At 47.5% G+C, this 18,904-nt stretch overlaps 1 protein-coding gene and 1 long non-coding RNA gene across 3 annotated transcripts in view; one reads left to right on the forward strand and one right to left on the reverse strand.

Moving 5' to 3' along the window:
- Positions 1 to 10,369, reverse strand: part of top3b (DNA topoisomerase III beta) — a 129,278-nt gene extending 118,909 nt beyond the window's left edge. Inside the window, exons 1-2 of one of the 2 annotated variants that reach the window (XM_072498397.1) lie at positions 10,219 to 10,343; positions 7,725 to 8,283 (exon numbers count right to left, since the gene is read on the reverse strand). In XM_072498397.1, the coding sequence (XP_072354498.1) occupies positions 7,725 to 7,827 (103 nt within the window). In that variant the 5' untranslated portion in view covers positions 7,828 to 8,283; positions 10,219 to 10,343. Of the gene's footprint in view, positions 1 to 7,724; positions 8,284 to 10,218 lie in introns of both variants that reach the window. The other variant, XM_072498403.1, reaches the window with a different exon arrangement.
- A 32-nt stretch (positions 10,370 to 10,401) lies between these two features.
- LOC140429584 (uncharacterized) overlaps positions 10,402 to 18,904 on the forward strand; it is a 35,058-nt gene continuing 26,555 nt past the window's right edge. The window contains exon 1 of the long non-coding RNA XR_011949127.1: positions 10,402 to 10,589. This is a non-coding gene — a long non-coding RNA (uncharacterized lncRNA). The remainder of the gene's footprint in view (positions 10,590 to 18,904) is intronic.

The raw sequence follows: 18,904 nt of genomic DNA on the forward strand, positions 1-18,904 counted from the left end.
CAACAGATACCTGGGAATACCACTCTCTGGAGGTTCCTCTGCAAGTCATTCACCACCCTGACTTGGAAATTTTTTGCCGTTCCTTTACTGCCGCTGGGTTAAAATTCTGTAATTCCCCCTCTAACAGGATTGTGGGTGCACCTACCCCTCAAGGGCTGCAGCGATTCAAGGCGGCCACATTCTCATCCCCACCTTCCGAAGGGCAACTAGAGATGGGCAATTAATGCTGGCCTAGCATCCTGTAAATACATTTTTAAAAATGTTTCAAAGCTTTAAGCTCAATGTTTCCAGTTTCAGTTACTAGCTTCAGATTTTTTCTTGAATGCAAGATTAAATTTAGATGGGCTGCCCATCCACACTTTCCCCCAAATCCTTCTGTTTATACTTCAGAGCGGTTAAAAACTGCTATAGTTTTTAAACAGTTTAAAATTAAATAACCTAGATAATGCCTGATACAGTGTGAGTAATAAAATAATTTAGGATAAATCCTTGTGCTCTCCCAGATGAGATTTGCAGAATGCACCAAAATGGCTGAATTAGATTGTGTGAAGCATCAGCATCTTATTCATCCAGAAGCAGAGCTTTAAACTCTATATCCTATCACTGCATACTTCCACCTCCACCTCTCCCTCAGCCTCACCACATCGGAAACATTCCCCACACTTGTTACCTCTCTTCTAGAATTCTCCTGGTCAGCCTTCAATTCAATCCTTTCAAAACTTTGAGGTGATAGGTCTAACGCTCAACTGCCAGTTTCCTGCCCATCACAAGTTTCTCTTGCAATTACTTCCATACTTGCTGAGCATCTATTCATCAACACGGATTTTTAAAACTTCCATCTCCAAATCCTTCCACGGTCCCAACCAGCCTTCTATCCTTTCCCACAGCTTTCAATTCTCTGACTCTAGCCTTCCATGCTATGTCCCTCCCTTTGCCCTGTAATGAGTCATAGAGATTTCTGACCACTGTGATAGTACTAATTGAAAATAGCTCCACTTCTCAACCTTTTCCCTCCGTCTTGTGGGGAGGTTTGCTAGTGCTGCTGGGGGCGTTTAAGCTAATTTGGCAACAGGATGGGTTGTAGAGTGGAAGTACAGTAGGGGGTCATGCACAGCTAAATATAGAAGAAAAGCTGAATCTGTCTCAAAGGCAGAGCAAAGATAGACATGTTAAGGCACATGAGAACATGTCAATGCTGGCTGGCATTTATTTCACAAGATGTCTTACAGGTAAGGCCGATGAATTGAGGGCATTAATTAACACACAAGAGTATGATATTATTGCTATCACAGAGACATGGTTGAGGGAGGGGCAGGACTGGCAGCTCAATATTCCAAGGTATAGAATCTTCGGGCGAGACTGGGAGAGGGTGTAAGAGGAGGTAGTGGCGCAATATTGATCAAGGAGCCAATACTGCAGTGAGGTGAGATGATATCTTAGCAGGCTCCTCAACTGAGGCCATTTGGATGGAACTTTAAAACAAAAAGGGGGGCAATCACATTGCTGGGAGTGTACTATAGGCCCCCAAACAATCAGGGAGCAATACAAGAGCAGATATGTAGGCAAGTCAAGCGGACTTAGTCAGGCAGGTAAAGGGAACCAGCAGTCAGGAACTCAGGAGCCTCAGCCCTTGACCCTGTCCAACAGGTATGAGGCACTTGCTCCCTGTGTGGATGGCGAACAGGGCTGCAGGAAGGATGAGTCCGCTGACCAAGGCACCATGGTTCAGCAGGCCATTCAAGGGGAGGGAGTAAATAGGCAAGTTGTAGTTGTAGGGGATTCTATTATCAGAGGGATAGATAGTATCCTTTGTGAGCAGGATAAAGAGTCCCGCATGGTATGTTGCCTGCCCGGTGCTAGGGTGCGGGACATCTCTGACCGGCTTGAAAGGATACTGGAGAGGGAGGGGGAGGATCCAGTTGTTGTGGTCCATGTCCGTACCAACAACATAGGCAAGTCTAGGAAAGAGGACCTGCTTAGAGATTATAAAGAGCTAGAATTCAAATTAAAAAACAGGTCCTCGAGGGTCATAATCTCCGGATTACTGCCCGAGCCACATGCAAATTGGCATAGGGAGGCAAGAATAAGGGAAGTTAACACGTGGCTGAAAGAGTGGTGTGGGAAAGAGGGGTTCCTTTTCATGGGACACTGGCATCAGTTTTGGGACAGGCGGGACCTATACCGTTGGGATGGTCTCCACCTGAACTGAGCTGGGACCAGTGTTCTGGCGAAAAGAGTAAATAGGGTGGTCAATAGGACTTTAAACTAGAGATTGGGGGGGGGGGGGGGGGGGGGGGGGGGGGGGGGGGAGAGAGGGAAAATCAGGGAACCAAGAGGTGAAGTAATCAGTGGGAAGCGTAGCTGCTTAGGAATACAAAAAAGCACGAAAAGACAGAACTCAGGAGAGGTTACGATAGTCCCCATCCCACAAAATATGACAGTGTATGGAAAGGCTCAGTAAACCAAGGTCCACCACACTAAGAAAACAAAAAGGGACGGTCAAAAGAGAATTAAAGGTGCTATATTTAAAAGGCGCGGTGTACGGAACAAGGTAGATGAGCTTGTGGCCCAGATTGTGGCTGGCAGGTATGATGTGGTAGGCATCACAGAGACGTGGTTGCAGGGGGTTCAGCACTGGCATTTAAACATCCAGGGATTCACAACCTATCGAAAAGACAGAGAGGTGGGCAGAGGGTGCGGGGTTGCCTTGTTAATTAGGAATGAAATTAAATCAATAGCACTAAACGACATAGGGTCAGATGATGTGGAGTCTGTGTGGGTAGAGTTGAGGAACCACAAAGGCAAAAAAAACATAATGGGAGTTATGTACAGGCCTCCTAACAGTGGTCAGGACCAGGGGCACAAAATGCACCACGAAATAGAAAGTGCATGTCAGAAAGGCAAGGTCACAGTGATCATGGGGGTCTTCAATATGCAGGTGGACTGGGTAAATAATGCTGCCAGTGGACCCAAGGAAAGGGAATTAATTGAATGCTTACAGGAGGGCTTTTTGGAACAGCTTGTGATGGAGCCCACGAGGGGACAGGCCATTCTGGACTTAGTGTTATGTAATGAGCCAGACTTGATTAAAGATCTTAAAGTAAGGGAGCACTTAGGAGGCAGTGATCATAATATGGTAGAATTCAATCTCCAATTTGAAAGAAAGAAGGTAGAATCAGATGTAAAGGTGTTACAGTTAAATAAAGTAACTACAGGGGCATGAGGGAGGAACCGACGAAAATCGACTGGGAGCAGAGCCTAGTGGGAAAGACAGTAGAACAGCAATGACAGGAGTTTCTGGGAGTAATTGAGGACACAGTACAGAGGTTCATCCCAAAGAAAAGAAACGTTATCAGAGGGGGGATTAGGTAGCCATGGCTGACAAAGGAAGTTAGGGAATGCATCAAAGCAAAAGAGAAAGCCTATAATATGGCAAAGAGTAGTGGGAAGTCAGAAGATTGGGAAGGCTACAAAAACAAAGAGAATAACAAAGAGAGAAATAAGGAAAGAGAGGATCAATTATGAAGGTAGGCTAGCCAGTAACATTAGGAATGATAGTAAAAGTTTCTTTAAATACATTAAAAACAAACGGGAGGCAAAAGTAGACATTGGGCCGCTCCAAAATGACGCTGGTAATCTCGTGATGGGAGACAAGGAAATAGCTGAGGAACTAAATAAGTACTTTGCGTCAGTCTTCACAGTAGAAGACATGAGTGATATCCCAACAATTCAGGAGAGTCAGGGGGCAGAGTTGAATATGGTAGCCATCACAAAGGAGAAAGTGCTAGAGAAACTAAGAGGTCTAAAAATTGATAAATCTCCGGGCCCAGATGGGCTACATCCTAGAGTTCTAAAGGAGATAGCTGAAGAAATAGTGGAGGCGTTAGTTATGATCTTTCAAAAGTCACTGGAGTCAGGGAAAGTCCCAGAGGATTGGAAAATCGCTGTTGTAACCCCCCTGTTCAAGAAGGGAACAAGGAAAAAGATGGAAAATTATAGGCCAATTAGCCTAACCTCGGTTGTTGGCAAGATTCTAGAATCTATTGTTAAGGATGAGATTTCTAAATTCTTGGAAGTGCAGGGTCGGATTAGGACAAGTCAGCATGGATTTAGTAAGGGGAGGTCGTGCCTGACAAACCTGTTAGAGTTCTTTGAAGAGATAACAAATCGGTTAGACCAAGGAGAGCCAATGGATGTTATCTATCTTGACTTCCAAAAGGCCTTTGATAAGGTGCCTCACGGGAGACTGCGGAGTAAAATAAGGGCCCATGGTATTCGAGGCAAGGTACTAACATGGATTGACGATTGGCTGTCAGGCAGAAGGCAGAGAGTTGGGATAAAAGGTTCTTTTTCGGAATGGCAACCGGTGACGAGTGGTGTCCCACAGGGTTCAGTGTTGGGGCCACAGCTGTTCTCTCTATATATTAACGATCTAGATGACAGGACTGGGGCATTCTGGCTAAGTTTGCCGATGATACAAAGATAGGTGGGGGGGGGCAGGTAGTATGGAGGAGGTGGGGAGGCTGCAGAAAGATTTAGACAGTTTAGGAGAGTGGTCCAAGAAATGGCTGATGAAATTCAACGTGGGCAAGTGCGAGGTCTTGCACTTTGGAAAAAAGAATAGAGGCATGGACTATTTTCTAAACGGTGACAAAATTCAGAATGCTGAAGTGCAAAGGGACTTGGAAGTCCTAGTCCAGGATTCTCTAAAGGTAAACTTGCAGATTTAGTCCGTAATTAAGAAAGCAAATGCAATGTTGTCATTTATCTCAAGAGGCTTGGATATAAAAGCAGGGATGTACTTCTGAAGCTTTATAAAGCATTAGCTAGGCCCCATTTAGAATACTGTGAGCAATTTTGGGCCCCACACCTCAGGAAGGACGCACTGGAGCGGGTCCAGCGGAGATTCACACGGATGATCCCAGGAATGGCAGGCCTAACATACGATGAACGTCTGAGGATCCTGGGATTATATTCATTGGAGTTTAGGAGGTTGAGGGGAGATCTAATAGAAACTTACAAGATAATGAATGGCTTAGATAGGGTGGACGTAGGGAAGTTGTTTCCATTAGCAGGGGAGACTAGGACCCGGGGCACAGCCTTAGAATAAAAGGGAGTCACTTTAGAACAGAGATGAGGAGAAATTTCTTCAGCCAGAGAGTGGTGGGTCTGTGGAATTCATTACCACAGAGGGCGGTGGAGGCCGAGACGTTGAGTGTCTTTAAGACAGAAGTTGATAAATTCTTGATTTCTCGAGGAATTAAGGGCTATGGAGAGCGGGTAAATGGAGTTGAAATCAGCCATGATTGAATGGTGGAGTGGACACGATGGGCCGAATGGCCTTACTTCCGCTCCTATGTCTTATGGTCTAAATCTCAGAGAAGTGTAAAAACAATAGGGTAATAATGGTACGGGATTTCAACTTCCAATATTAATTGGGATAAGCAGCGTGTGAAAGGCTTAGAGGAGGCGGAATTCTTAAAAGTGCATCGAGGAGAGCTTTTTGAACCAGCATGTAGAAAGTCCTCCAAGAGAGAATGCGGTACTTGACCTAGTTTTAGGGAATGATCCTGGGCAGGTGGTAGACGTGTCAGTGGAGGAGCATTTTGGTGATAGTGACCATAACTCAGTATGATTTACGGTAGTTATGGAAAATGACAAAGATGGATCGGAAATAAAGGTTCTGAATTGGGGCAAGGCCGATAAGACAGGATCTGGCCAAAAAGGACTGGGAGAAGCTACTTGTAGGAAAATCCACATCAGAGCAGTGGGGATCATTCAAAAAGGAAATAGAGAGTACAAAGCCATCACATTCCTGTAAAGGATGGGACCAAAATGTCCAGAGAATCCTGGATGTCAAGGGAAATACAGGGTTGGATAAGGAAAAAAGAAAGGCTTATACCACAAGCAAGGGGCTGAAAACAGTGGATGCTTTAGAGGAGTATAGAAAGTGCAGGGGGGTGCTTAAGAGTGAAGAAACACTGGCAGGCAAAATAAAGGAAAATTCCAATATATTTTATAAATATATTAAGGGCAAGAGGGTAACCAGAGAATGAGAAGGGCCCATTAGGGACTAAAGTGACAACCTGTCTGTCGAGCTGAAGTGTGTAGGCGAGGTATTAAATGAGTATTTTACATCTGTGTTCACTATGGAGAAGATATAGAAAGTAGGGAGGGGAAGTGTGACATAATTAGCATTGTGAGGGAGGAGGTGTTAGCAGTTTTAGCAGCTTAAAAGTGGATAAATCCCCAGGCCAGAGGAGACGTATTCAAGGATGGTGTGTGTGGCAAGAGAGATTGCAGGGACGCCAATATTAACTTTCGAATCCTCTATTGCCACAGTTAAAGTGGTATCATTATTCAAGAAGGGAAGTAGGGAAAAACTAGGTAATTACAAGCCAGTGGTAGGGAAAATATTGGAAAAGGTTCTGCGGGACAGAATAATCTCTACTTGGAATCATTCAAGGATAGTCAGAATTGCTTTGTCATGGTGAGATCATGTCTAACAAATTTGATTGAATTTGCGAGGAGGTGACTAGGTGTGTAGATAAGGGCCGTGCAGTTGACGTAGTCTATATAGACTTTTGAAAATGTCTCGCATGGGTTGCTGATCAAGAATGTAAGAACCCATGGGATCCAGGGCAATTTGGCAAATTAGATCAGGCTTAGTGGCAGGAGGCACAGGGTGAACGTCGAAGGTTATTTTTGTGACTGGAAGCCTGTGTCCAGTGGTGTACCACAGGAATCAGTGCTGGGTCCCCTGCTGTTTGTACTGTACATTAATGATCTAGATCGGTAAATTCACAGATGACATAAAAATTGGTGGTGTGATAAATAGCGAGGAGGAAAGTCTGAGATTATAGGGCGATATAGATGGGCTGGTCAGATGAGCAGAACAGTGGCAAATGGAATTTAACCCCGAAAGGTGCGAGGTGATGCATTTTGGCAGGACAAACAAGGCAATGGAATACACAATGAACATTAGGAAGTACAGAGGACCAAACTGACTTTGGGGGTGCATATCCATAGGTTCCTGAAGGCAGTAGGACAGGTAGATAAGTTGGTTACAACCTTTAGAAGCCAATGCATAGAATAAAAGAGCAAGGAGGTTATGATAGATCTGTATAAAATGTTCGTTAGGCCACAGCTAGATAGTGTGTACATTCTGGTCACCATATAGGAAGGATGTGATTGCACTAGAAAGGCTATGACAAGATTCACCAGGATGTTGCCTGGGATGGAGAGTTTCAGCTATGAAGAGAGGCTGGTTAGGCTGGAATTATTCTCCTTAGAGCAGAGAAGGCCAAGGGGTTCCTGAATGAGATGTGGTCATAGATAGGGTAGATAAGGAGTTTTCCCCATAATTTAAGGGTCAATAATCAGGAGCCACAGATTTACGGTAATGGTCAAGAGATTTAGAGAGGATTTTAGGAAAAAAAATTCACCCAAAGGGTGGTGGGAATCTGGAACCCGCTGCCTGAAAGGATGGTAAATGCAGGAACTCTCACAACATTTAAGTATTTAGATGAGCACTTGAAACACCATAGCATACAAGTTTAATTGGATTAGGATAGATGCTTGATGGCCGGCAGACATGATGGGCTGAAGGCCCTTTTCTGTACTGTAAAACTCTATGATTCCTTAAACAACCTTCTCAAACCTATCTTTGCTAAATTCCTCTGTATGACTGCATCATTCTTTATTTTTCATCACGAACCCCATACCTTTTGTGAAGCATCTGTGGATCATTTCTATGATAAAGTCCACGGTAAATGCATGATATTTTATTGGCTCGTGGGATCGAAGACTTGCTGGTAAGGCCAACATTCTTTGCCCATCCTTCGTTGCCCTTGAGATGGTGATGGTGAGTCACCTTCTTGAAATACTGCAGTCCATATAGTGCAGTTAAACCCATAGTGCTGTTAAGGAGAGAATTTCAGGATTTTGCTCCTGTGGCAACGTAGGAACAGCAATATAGATCCAAGTCAAAATAGTGTGAGATTTGGAGGAGAACTTCAGGTGGTAGTATCCCAATGTATCTACTGCCTTTGTCCTTCTAGGTTGTAGTGTTCCGGAGATGTTGTCAAAGTAGCCTAGGTGAGTTGCTACAGTGTATCTTGCAGACAGAGCACTCTGCTGTCAGTGTGCCGGTGATGGAGAGTGTTAACGCTTAAGGTATGGTGCGGACAAGCAGGCTGCTTTGTCCTGGATGGTGTCAAGCTTCTGAGTCCAGCTCCAATAATATTCACAAAGATAAAAGCAAATTACTGTGGATGCTGGAATCTGAAACAAAAACAGAAATTACTGGACAATCTCAGCAGGTCAGACAGCATGTGTGGAGAGAGATGGAAGCTAATGTTGAGTTTGGATAACTCTTTATCAAAGCCAACAATATTCAATTCAGGCATGTGAATACCATCACACTCCTGACTTGTGCCTTGTAGATGGTGGTCAAGCTTTGGGGAGTCAGGAGTGAACTACTCGCTACACAACCTACTCTTGCAGCCACAGTATTTATATGACTGGTTAAGTTTCTAGTCAATGGTCCAGTTTACTGGCATTTGCATTGCTCGAGATATCTGCGACTCCATTCAAGTTAGAATCATAGAATCAATTAAATGTTTAGGAAGAAGGCTATCAAAGCTTTGATATATCAACAGTAAGAAATCTGACAACACCAGGTTAAAGTCCAGCAAGTTTGTTTTGATTCACTAGCTTTCAGAGCGCAGCTCCTTCCTCAGGTGAATGAAGAGGTGGGTTTCAGAAACACATATATAGACATAGTCAATGATGCAACACGATACTTTGAATGCGAGTCTTTGCAGGTAATTAAGTCTTTACAGGTCCAGACGGAGCAACTGGAGAGAGGGATAATCACAGGTTAAAGAGTTGTGAATTGTCCCAAGCCAGGACAGTTGGTAGGATTTTGCAAGCCCAGGCCAGATGTTGTGGGGTGAATGTAATGCGACATGAATCCAAGGTCCCGGTTGAGGCCGTACTCATGTGTGCGGAACTTTGCTATCAATTTCTGCTCAGCAATTCTGCGTTGTCGCGTGTCCTGAAGGCCGCCTTGGAGAACGCTTACCCGAAGATCAGATGCTGAATGCCCTTGACTGGGGAACACTTCAGACTTCTTACTGTGCCCACCCCAGTCTAACACCAGCATCTCCACATCTTGATATATCAAGGCAAATGATACCATTAAAATTAAGGAACCCTGACTTTAATGAAACAAATATTCCTGCAATCGTTTACCATCTGTTCAGCAATGATCCAGGATACCTGCTTTAAAGCATTGCATGCAACTAACAGACAACCATGCTGATATTTGCTCAGTGGTTTGGACAATTTATGAGTGATTCTTCAAGGCCCACTGGGTTTGTGACACTCAACAAAAAAGTTATTGGGGCACGATGTATTCCGACATCCTTCGCACTTGGTGCATGACAGTACTTGCTAACTGCCAGTGGTAATACTTTTACCCACGTTAGCACATTATGGATTCAAACCCCCGAGGGTGGCCATGGTGGCCCAGGGGGTAGTACTGCCGCCTATGGCACTTTGGACCCGGGTTCGATCCCGATCCTGGGTCACTGTCCATGGGGATTTTGCACATTCTCCCCGCGTCTGCCTGGGTTTCACCGCCACAACCCAAAGATGTGCAGGTTAGGGGGATTGACCACGCTAAATTGCCCCTTAATTGGAAAAAAAATAATTGGGTACTCTAATTATTTTTTAAAATAGATTCAAACCCCAATCTGGGTTGTCACTTCATCCTAATAACTGAGAGATGCCATCTTCCAGCTGAGACACTAAACCGAGGCCCATCTACTTCCTCAGTCGGATATGAAAATCATTATTCAGTGAAATGCAGAGTTGTCCCAGCGTGCTGGCTAAAATTTATCCTCAACTGACAAAAACAGATTTCTGGCCGCTCATCTCAAACGCTGCTCCTGAAATCTATCCGCCACGCCAGCCAACATCATCACTACAGGGACCAACCCAAACTTTACAACCGCCCTCTAAGTTGGCACCAATGAGCTTTGACTTGTCCGCACGATGCACTGAACTACTTTGTAAATGAAGAGAGATCGCCAGCTTCCTGCCCACTTCACAGCCGCAAAGCCAACGCTGAAGCTAAGCCCCCGCTCAGCGGGCCTCGGAGAACCTGAGCCCGGTTACTGCCGGACCCGGTCGGGTTAGGCCGGGCTCACTCACCCCGCGACAGGATTTTGGCAATGGACTGAGCCAGAGACGGTTTCTCGGCCACCATCAGTACCGTCTTCATGGTGCCAGCCTCACGCGACAACACAGCCACCTCCCCCTCAGGCTGTCGCCATGACACCCGGCGCCCTTCCTACGAAACGTTACAACATTTCCGGTTCCGGGCGCTCGCGTGAAGCGGACGGTTGAAAGCCGGGGAGCCTGTTTCCATGGTAACCATGGCCGGAACAGGCGGCTCATTCGTTGCAGACTGGCGCTGGAAGCCGCGACAGCACCGAATAACACAAAGGAGTGGGAGACCCGAAGAAGAAATAGTCATTTATGACTGACAATAAGCAGAAACTGGCGTCTTATCACTGGTGGAGGTGAAGTCATTGGAGAGGGTGCACGAGAATGGTCATCAGAAAGGACAACAGCACAGAAAGAGTTCATTCGGCCCGTCTTTTCCATGATGTGGAGATACTGGGGTGGGCACAGTAAGAAGTTTTACAACACCAGGTGAGACAACCTGATGAAGGAGCAGTGCTCCGAAAGCTGGTGATTCCAAACAAACCTGTTGGACTTTAACCTAGTGTTGTAAGACTTCTTACTGTGCCCACCCCAGTCCAACGGAAATCATGGAAAAGACGGGCCGAATGAACTCTTTCTGTGCTGTAGTCCTTTTATGATTCGAACAAAACTAGAGTATTTTGCTCAATTCTGGGCACCGCACCTTTTAGGAAGGATGTAAAGTTATTTAGAGAGGGTACAGAAAAGATTGGTGGAGTGGTTGTCAGAGCTGGCATGGATACGATGGGCTGAATTGCCTCTGGTGTTATGCATCACTGTAAATACACAAGGGGTTAATGTAGATAGACTAAGACTAAATAAACACCAGAGATCATGGCACACAGACATTCAACCAATAGGTCAGTAAGATAGGACACGACCAATGGGCAGTTAAGACACCCAGAGGTGACACTACCACAAGGGGGAAACCAATATAAAAGGACAGGGCACACGTGCTCTTTCTCTTTTCCACAGGCGACACTCAGGGAGAGGCACAGGGTCAGATCAGAAGCATCACACCCACCGCATTTACCCAGGCCTCCAGTCCGGGGGCTTTCGCTTCCTTCCACATGAGTAGGATCCTGCGCCGGGCTACTAGGGACGCAAAGGCCACAACGTCGGCCTCTTTCGCCTCCTGCACTCCTGGTTCTTCCGCAACTCCAAATAGAGCTAACCCCCAGCCTGGTTTGACCCGGGCCTTCACCACCTGCGAAATCACTCCCGTCACTCCCTTCCAATACCCTTCCAGTGCCGGGCACGCCCAAAACATATGTGCGTGGTTTGCCGGGCTCCCGCCACACCTCCCACATTTGTCCTCCACTCCAAAGAACCTGCTCAATCTTGCTCCCGTTATGTGTGCTCTATGTAGCACCTTAAATTGAATCAGGCTAAGCCTGGCGCATGAGGAAGAGGAATTTACCCTGCTTAGGGCATCAGCCCACATACCCTCCTCTATCTCCTCCCCTAATTCTTCTTCCCACTTTCCTTTTCGTTCGCCCACCGACTCCTCCCCCTCTTCCCTCATCTCTCGATAAATCTCTGACACCTTGCCCTCTCTGACCCACACCCCTGAAAGCACCCTGTCCTGTATCCCCTGTGTCGGGAGCAACGGAAATTCCCTCACCTGTTGTCTAGTAAACGCCCTCACCTGCATATATCTCAAGAAATTTCCCCGGGGCAACTTATACTTTTCCTCCAATGCTCCCAAGCTCGCAAAAGTCCCATCTATAAATAAAGCTCCCACCCTCCTAATTCCCAACTGGTACCAGCTCTGAAATCCTCCATCCATTCTTCCTGGGGCGAACCTATGGTTGTTCCTGATAGGGGACCCCACAAGGGCTCCCCGCACCCCTCTCTGTCGCCTCCACTGTCCCCAGATATTCAGTGTTGCATCCACCACCGGGTTCGTGGTAAACTTTTTAGGTGAGAACGGTAGCGGCGCCGTCACCAGCGCCTCTAAACTCGTCCCTTTACAGGACTTTCTCTCCAGTCTTTTTCACGCCGCTCCCTCACCCTCCATCATCCATCTACGTATCATTGCCACATTGGCGGCCCAATAGTAATCGCCCAAGTTCGGTAGTGCCAATCCTCCTCTGTCCCTACTACGCTGAAGGAACCCCCTCCTTACTCTCGGAACTTTCCCTGCCCACACGAAGCTCGTGATGCTCCTGTCTATTTTATTAAAAAAGGTCTTGGTGATTAATATAGGGAGACATTGAAATACAAATAAGAACCTCGGGAGGACCATCATCTTAATTGCTTGCACCCTGCCCGCCAGCGATAGAGGCTGCATGTCCCGCCTCTTGAAGTCCTCCTCCATTTGTTCTACCAGCCGTGTCAGATTAAGACTGTGCAAGGTTCCCCAGCTCCTAGCGATCTGAATCCCCAGGTATCGGAAGTTTCTTTCCACTTTCCTTAGCGGCAAGCCTTCTATCTCTCTACTCTGGTCCCCTGGATGTATCACAAATAATTCACTCTTCCCCATGTTTAGCCTATACCCCGAGAATTCCCCGAACCCCCTCAAAATTCGCATAACCTCTATCATCCCCCCCGCTGGGTCCGACACGTATAGCAATAGGTCATCCACGTATAATGAGACTCGATGTTCTTCTCCCCCTCTAATCACCCCTCTCCATTTCCTGGAGTCTCTCAACGCCATGGCCAGAGATTCAATTGCCAACGCGAACAACAATGGAGACAGCGGGCATCCCTGTCTTGTTCCCCTATTTAGTCGGAAATACTCTGATCTATGTCGACCTGTAACTATGCTTGCCGTTGGAGCCCCATAAAGAAGTCTAACCCAGCTAATAAACCCGTTCCCAAACCCAAACCTCCTTAACACGTCCCATAAATACTCCCACTCCACCCTATCAAATGCCTTCTCTGCGTCCATTGCCGCCACTATCTCTGCCTCCCCCTCCACTGGGGGCATCATTATCACCCCTAATAGTCGTCGCACGTTAACATTCAGTTGTCTCCCTTTTACGAACCCTGTCTGGTCTTCGTGCACCACCCCCGGGACACAGTCCTCTATCCTGGATGCCAGTACCTTTGCCAGCAATTTGGCGTCCATGTTCAATAGTGAAATAGGTCTATAGGACCCGCACTGCAACGGATCTTTGTCCCTCTTCAAAATTAGCGATATCGTCGCCTCCGACATCGTCGGGGGTAGAGTCCCCCCTTCCCTGGCCTCATTGAACGTCCTCGCCATCAACGGGGCCAACAAGTCCACATATTTTCTGTAATATTCCACCAGGAACCCGTCTGGCCCCGGGCCTTCCCTGCTTGCATGCTTCCCAGTCCCTTAATAACCTCGTCCACCTCAATCGGTGCCCCCAGGCCTACCACCTCCTGCTCCTCCACTTTCGGGAACCTCAATTGGTCCAGGAACTGCTGCATCCCCTCCTCTCCCTCTGGGGGTTGAGACCTATACAGTTCCTCATAGAAGGTCTTGAACACCTCATTTATCTTTCCTGCCCTTCGCACCGTGTCTCCCTTTTCGTCTCTAATTCCTCCTATCTCCCTCGCTGCTGCCCTCTTTCGCAATTGATGAGCCAACAGGCGACTAGCCTTTTCCCCATATTCATACCTCCTCCCCTGTGCCTTCCTCCACAGTACCTCCGCCTTTCTGGTGGTCAGAAGGTCAAACTCCGTCTGGAGTCGTCTCCTCTCCCTGTACAATTCCTCCTCCGGGGTCTCTGCAAATTCCCTGTCCACCCTTAAAATCTCCCCCAGTAATCTTTCCCTTTCCTTGGCCTCTGTTTTCCTTTTGTGGGCCCCAATAGAGATCAGCTCTCCTCTGACCACCGCTTTTAGTGCTTCCCAAACCACTCCCACAGGGACCTCGCCGTCGTCATTGACCTCCAGGTATCTCTCAATACACCCCCGCACTTTTGCACACACTCCCTCATCCGCCATCAGTCCCACATCTAATCGCCAGAGTGTTCTCTGCTCCCTGTCCTCTCCTAATTCCAGGTCCACCCAATGTGGGGCATGATCCGAAACCGCTATGGCTGAGTACTCAGCTTCTTCCACCCTAGAGATCAACGACCTTCCCAAAACAAAAAAATCTATCCGGGAGTACACTTTATGGACATGGGAGAAGAAGGAAAACTCCCTAGCCCTAGATCTAAGAAATCGCCATGGATCCACTCCCCCCATTTGGTCCATAAACCCCTTAAGTACCTTGGCCGCTGCCGGCCTTCTTCCGGTCCTTGAGCTGGATCTATCTAGCCCCGGGTCCAGCACCGTATTAAAGTCACCTCCTAAAATCAAGTTTCCTACCTCCAGGTCCGGTATACGCCCCAGCATCCGTCTCATAAATCCCGCATCGTCCCAATTTGGGGCATACACATTAACCAACACGACCTCCATTCCCTCCAGCCTACCACTCACCATTACATATCTACCTCCGCTATCTGCTACGATGTTCTTTGCTTCAAATGCTACCCGTTTCCCCACCAAAATGGCCACCCCTCTGTTCTTTGCGTCCAGTCCTGAGTGGAACACCTGTCCCACCCATCCTTTCCTTAGCCTAACTTGGTCCGCCACCTTTAGGTGCGTCTCTTGGAGCATAACCACGTCTGCCCTTAGTCCTTTCAAATGCGCGAGCACTCGGGCCCTTTTTATCGGTCCGTTCAGGCCTCTCACGTTCCACGTGATCAGCCTCACTAGGGGGCTACCTGCCCCCCTCTCGTGTCGACTAGCCATTACCTTCTCTAGGCCAGTCCCATATCCCGCCTCCGCGCTCCCGCTCGCTCCCCCAGCGTCGCACACCATCCCCGCCCACCCACTCTTTAGCCATTTCCTTTTGGATTTCCGCAGGAGCAACCCAGTTGTTCCCCCCCCCCCCCCCCAGCTAGATCCCTATCTAGCATGATTGCTCCCCCCCTATCACTTCCGTAAGTCAGCTGACTTCAACTGACCCCGGCTACTCCTGCTCACTCCTCGACCCCCCCCGTGTGGGGGAACTCCCATCCGCCTTGCGCCTGTCTTCCCGCCTTATTCTTTCTGGCGCGGGAACATCCCTTTACCTGACCCGCCTCTTATGGCGCAGCTCCCTTTCCCCTCCCCCTCCCCTTCCCCATTCTCCGACTATGTCCCGTCTTTCCCCCCTCACCGGCGCCCACATTTCCCCAATGTCTCCCCCCTTCCCAGTTTGCTTCTCAATTAACTTCACCCATAACATTAACAAAATCAATAACAATAACATTTCCTGCAGCATCAGTCCCTCAAGTTCCGATCCAATTTCTCTTCTTTGATGAAGGACCATGCTTCCTCCGCCGTCTCGAAATAATGGTGTCTCTCCTGATACGTGACCCATAGTCTTGCCGGCTGCAGCATCCCAAACTTCACCTTCCTTTTATGCAACACCTCTTTGGCTTGGTTGAAGCTCGCCCTCCTTCCCGCCACCTCCGCACTCCAATCCTGGTATATCCGTACCACAGCATTCTCCCATCTGCTACTCCGCACCTTTTTAGCCCATCTCAGGACCTCTTCTCTGTCCTTAAGGCGGTAAAATCGCACGATTATCGCCCTCGGTGGTTCTCCCGCTTTTGGTCTTCTCGACGGAATCCAATTTGCCCACTCCACCTCCATGGGGCCCGTAGGGGCCTCAGCACCCATCAGTGAGCTCAGCATCGTACTTGCGTACGCTCCACAGTCCACTCCTTCCACACCCTCAGGGAGACCCAGTATCCGAAGGTTCTTCCTTCGCGCTCCGTTTTCTAGGGCCTCGATCCTTTCAGTACACTTTTTATGAAGTGCCTCGTGCGTCTGAGTCTTAACCGCCAGGCCCAGGATCTCGTCCTCAATATCTGTCACCTTCTGCTCCACCATGCGGAGCTCTGTCTCCTGGGTCTTTAATGTCTCCTTGAGCCCCTCAATTGCCTGTAGCATCGGGGTCAGCACCTCCCTCTTCAGCAGCTCCACGCACCGTCTCACGATTTCATCCTGCTCAGGCCCCCATGTCGCCTGCGCTTTCTCCGCCACCATCTTGTACTTCTCTCCCTCTGACCTTTTGGTCGACGATTCCTCGGGCTGCAGCCGCCGCCGCCGGTTTTTTCCTCCTTCGTTTGGGGGGGGAACTCCCTTCTCACACACCCCACACCGAGTTGGGTCGTCAAAAAATTCCCCGTTGGGGCTCTTAAAAGAGCCCGAAGGTCCGTCGGAGCTGGAGCCGCCGAAGCGTGCGGCTAGCTAGGCATCACCGCGACCGGAAGTGTGCCAAACATACCTAACGTATACTAGCAAGGTTGCACAATCTGAAATGTCTGTACTTTCATCCAGTTGTATTGAGAATGCCTGCACTGATTTTAAATGAGAAATAAGCTGGGCTTCTAAATTCTCAGCAATATCAGAAATTCGACGAGCCACTGTGCTATCACTAAGTGGGATGCATTTCACTTTTTCAACGAACCTCTCATCTCTGACCGTACGAACTATTATCTAATGCTGCAGGGAGAATTAATCTCTCTGCTATAGTGTGGAGCATTTTCTCTTTAGCTACACGGTAAGCAATCATGTAAGAGGCTAATTGTACTTTGTCGTTCAATGTAACATTTCTGCTGAGGACTTCAGCCGACGATTTAAGTTCTCGTTGCATCCTTTGAAAAACATCAAGAGGTTTGACCTCGAACTCGCCATGCTTCGTCTTCAAAAGCCTTTGAAGTTTTGAGGGTTTTAAACTTTCATTTGCCAGTACTTCCCTGCATATAATGCACATGGGCCTGCATCCTGATTTGCATTGGCACAATTAATAAATCCATACCTTAAAAAATCGTCATTATACTGCTTTGTGCCTGATTTCAGATTCTTCTTAATGGGCTGTTCTCCAAGGCCCTGGAGCTCACACCAGCACTGCTTTGTCCTGGTGTGGACCCTCCTGAACAGCTCACACCAACACTGCTTTGTCCTGCTGTGGACTCTTCTGAACACCTCACACCAACATTGCTTTGTCCTGCTATGAATTCTCCTGAGCCTCTCTCTTCAGCGGGTTTAGTTGTGAGATCCTGGCCTGTTTGTGTCTCTGGTCCTCTCTTCCTTATAACAAAACGATCCATTTTAAATTTTACTGTCCTGTTGCTTGTTTGCTGCCAACAAAATGGAGGAATTGCAATCGCGCCCAAAGCACGTGACGTCGATGTTCGGGGTCGTGACCTGCCCTCTGCCTCCCTTTAGACAGGAAGATTAGATAGATTAGGTAAAAAAATCTTCTGTGCCTCTGCAGCAGCCTTCAAAATGGCCGCGAACATATTTTTAAAAATCGGCCGCATTGCGCATGCGCGTCCGATCATTGGTGCGCATGCGCAAAATGCACCGAGGATCGGGCGCGCATGCGTATTGCGGCCGATTTTTAAAAATATGTTTGCGGACATTTTGAAGGCCGCTTCCAGCCGGCGTCATTAAAAGCCGGCTGCTGCGGCTGATTTGCGCGATCGGGAGCGCTGCGAAGGACGGCGCTGCGACCCTCCCGATACCCGCCTGCAACCCACCCGCGGGTCGTGCCCCCGAGTTTGAAGAACACTGGATTAGAGCAGACTGGTTAGTTAGATTGAGTTACGATAGCAAGATTAGCAGGAGAGTCAAACTCAAGTAGGAGAATTGTTAACTGTTCAATAAATGTGTTAAACCTATCTCCAAGTCTGAACCTTCCTTTGTCAGAGCATACATCAAGGAAGCAGCTTATGCTACATGAAGAAGCATAACACAACAGCCTCTTTCTTTGCGGTAACCATTTTATGATTCTATGAGGTAGGCACCACCCATCGATTTGCTTTGGAGTCCAATGATTGTTAATCACCTCACAGAGTTTTCTCAGTTCATGAATCCGAAGCAAGTTGCTGGAAGTGCTCAATTCAGCAGCATCAGTGGAGAGACAAACGGGGTTAATGTTTCAGTTCTTGAGTGCCATCTCAGTTCGAGGGGAGACAGTGGCATAGTAGTATTGTCACTGGAATAGTAATCCCAAGGGTAATCCATGAGTTTGAATCCCGCCAGGGCAGATGGTGGAATTTGAATTTAATTAAAATCTGGCATTAAAAGTCTAATGATGACCATGAAACAAATTTTGATTGTTGTAAAAATCTATCTGATTCATTAATGTACTTTAGGGAAGGAAATCTGTCATCCTTGTCTGGCCTACATGTGTCTCCAGACCACACAGCAATGTGGTTGACTCCTAAATGCCCTCAGGGATGGACAATATCCCATGAATGGATTTTTTAAAAAATCAATCCCTTTGCTAGCCAACCAGCTCAGCTGTCAGATTAAGAATGGAGATCACTAAACATAGGGTGCTAAAGACTGATGTATCCAGTCAACATGATTATTAATAGGACTCACATGGCCACCGCAGTCCCTGAAAAAGTAATGTGTAGCCTAAAAGGAATAGGTCTGTTAACACCATATGATATATTTAAGGTTGGCACAAACAGACTTGTGGCACACGAGCTGAGAAAGTGCACATTTTAGATTTAGAATATTGCAAGAGGTGATGGATATAGTGGTACAAAAGGTGAAGTCACATGCGATCAGAGGAGAGCTGGCAAGTTGGATACAGAACTGGCTTGAGCACAGAAGACAGAGGGTAGCAGTAGAAGGATGCTTTTCTGAATGGAAGGCAATGACTAGC

Source organism: Scyliorhinus torazame, chromosome 1, assembly GCF_047496885.1.
Source record: "Scyliorhinus torazame isolate Kashiwa2021f chromosome 1, sScyTor2.1, whole genome shotgun sequence".
NCBI lineage: Eukaryota > Metazoa > Chordata > Chondrichthyes > Carcharhiniformes > Scyliorhinidae > Scyliorhinus > Scyliorhinus torazame.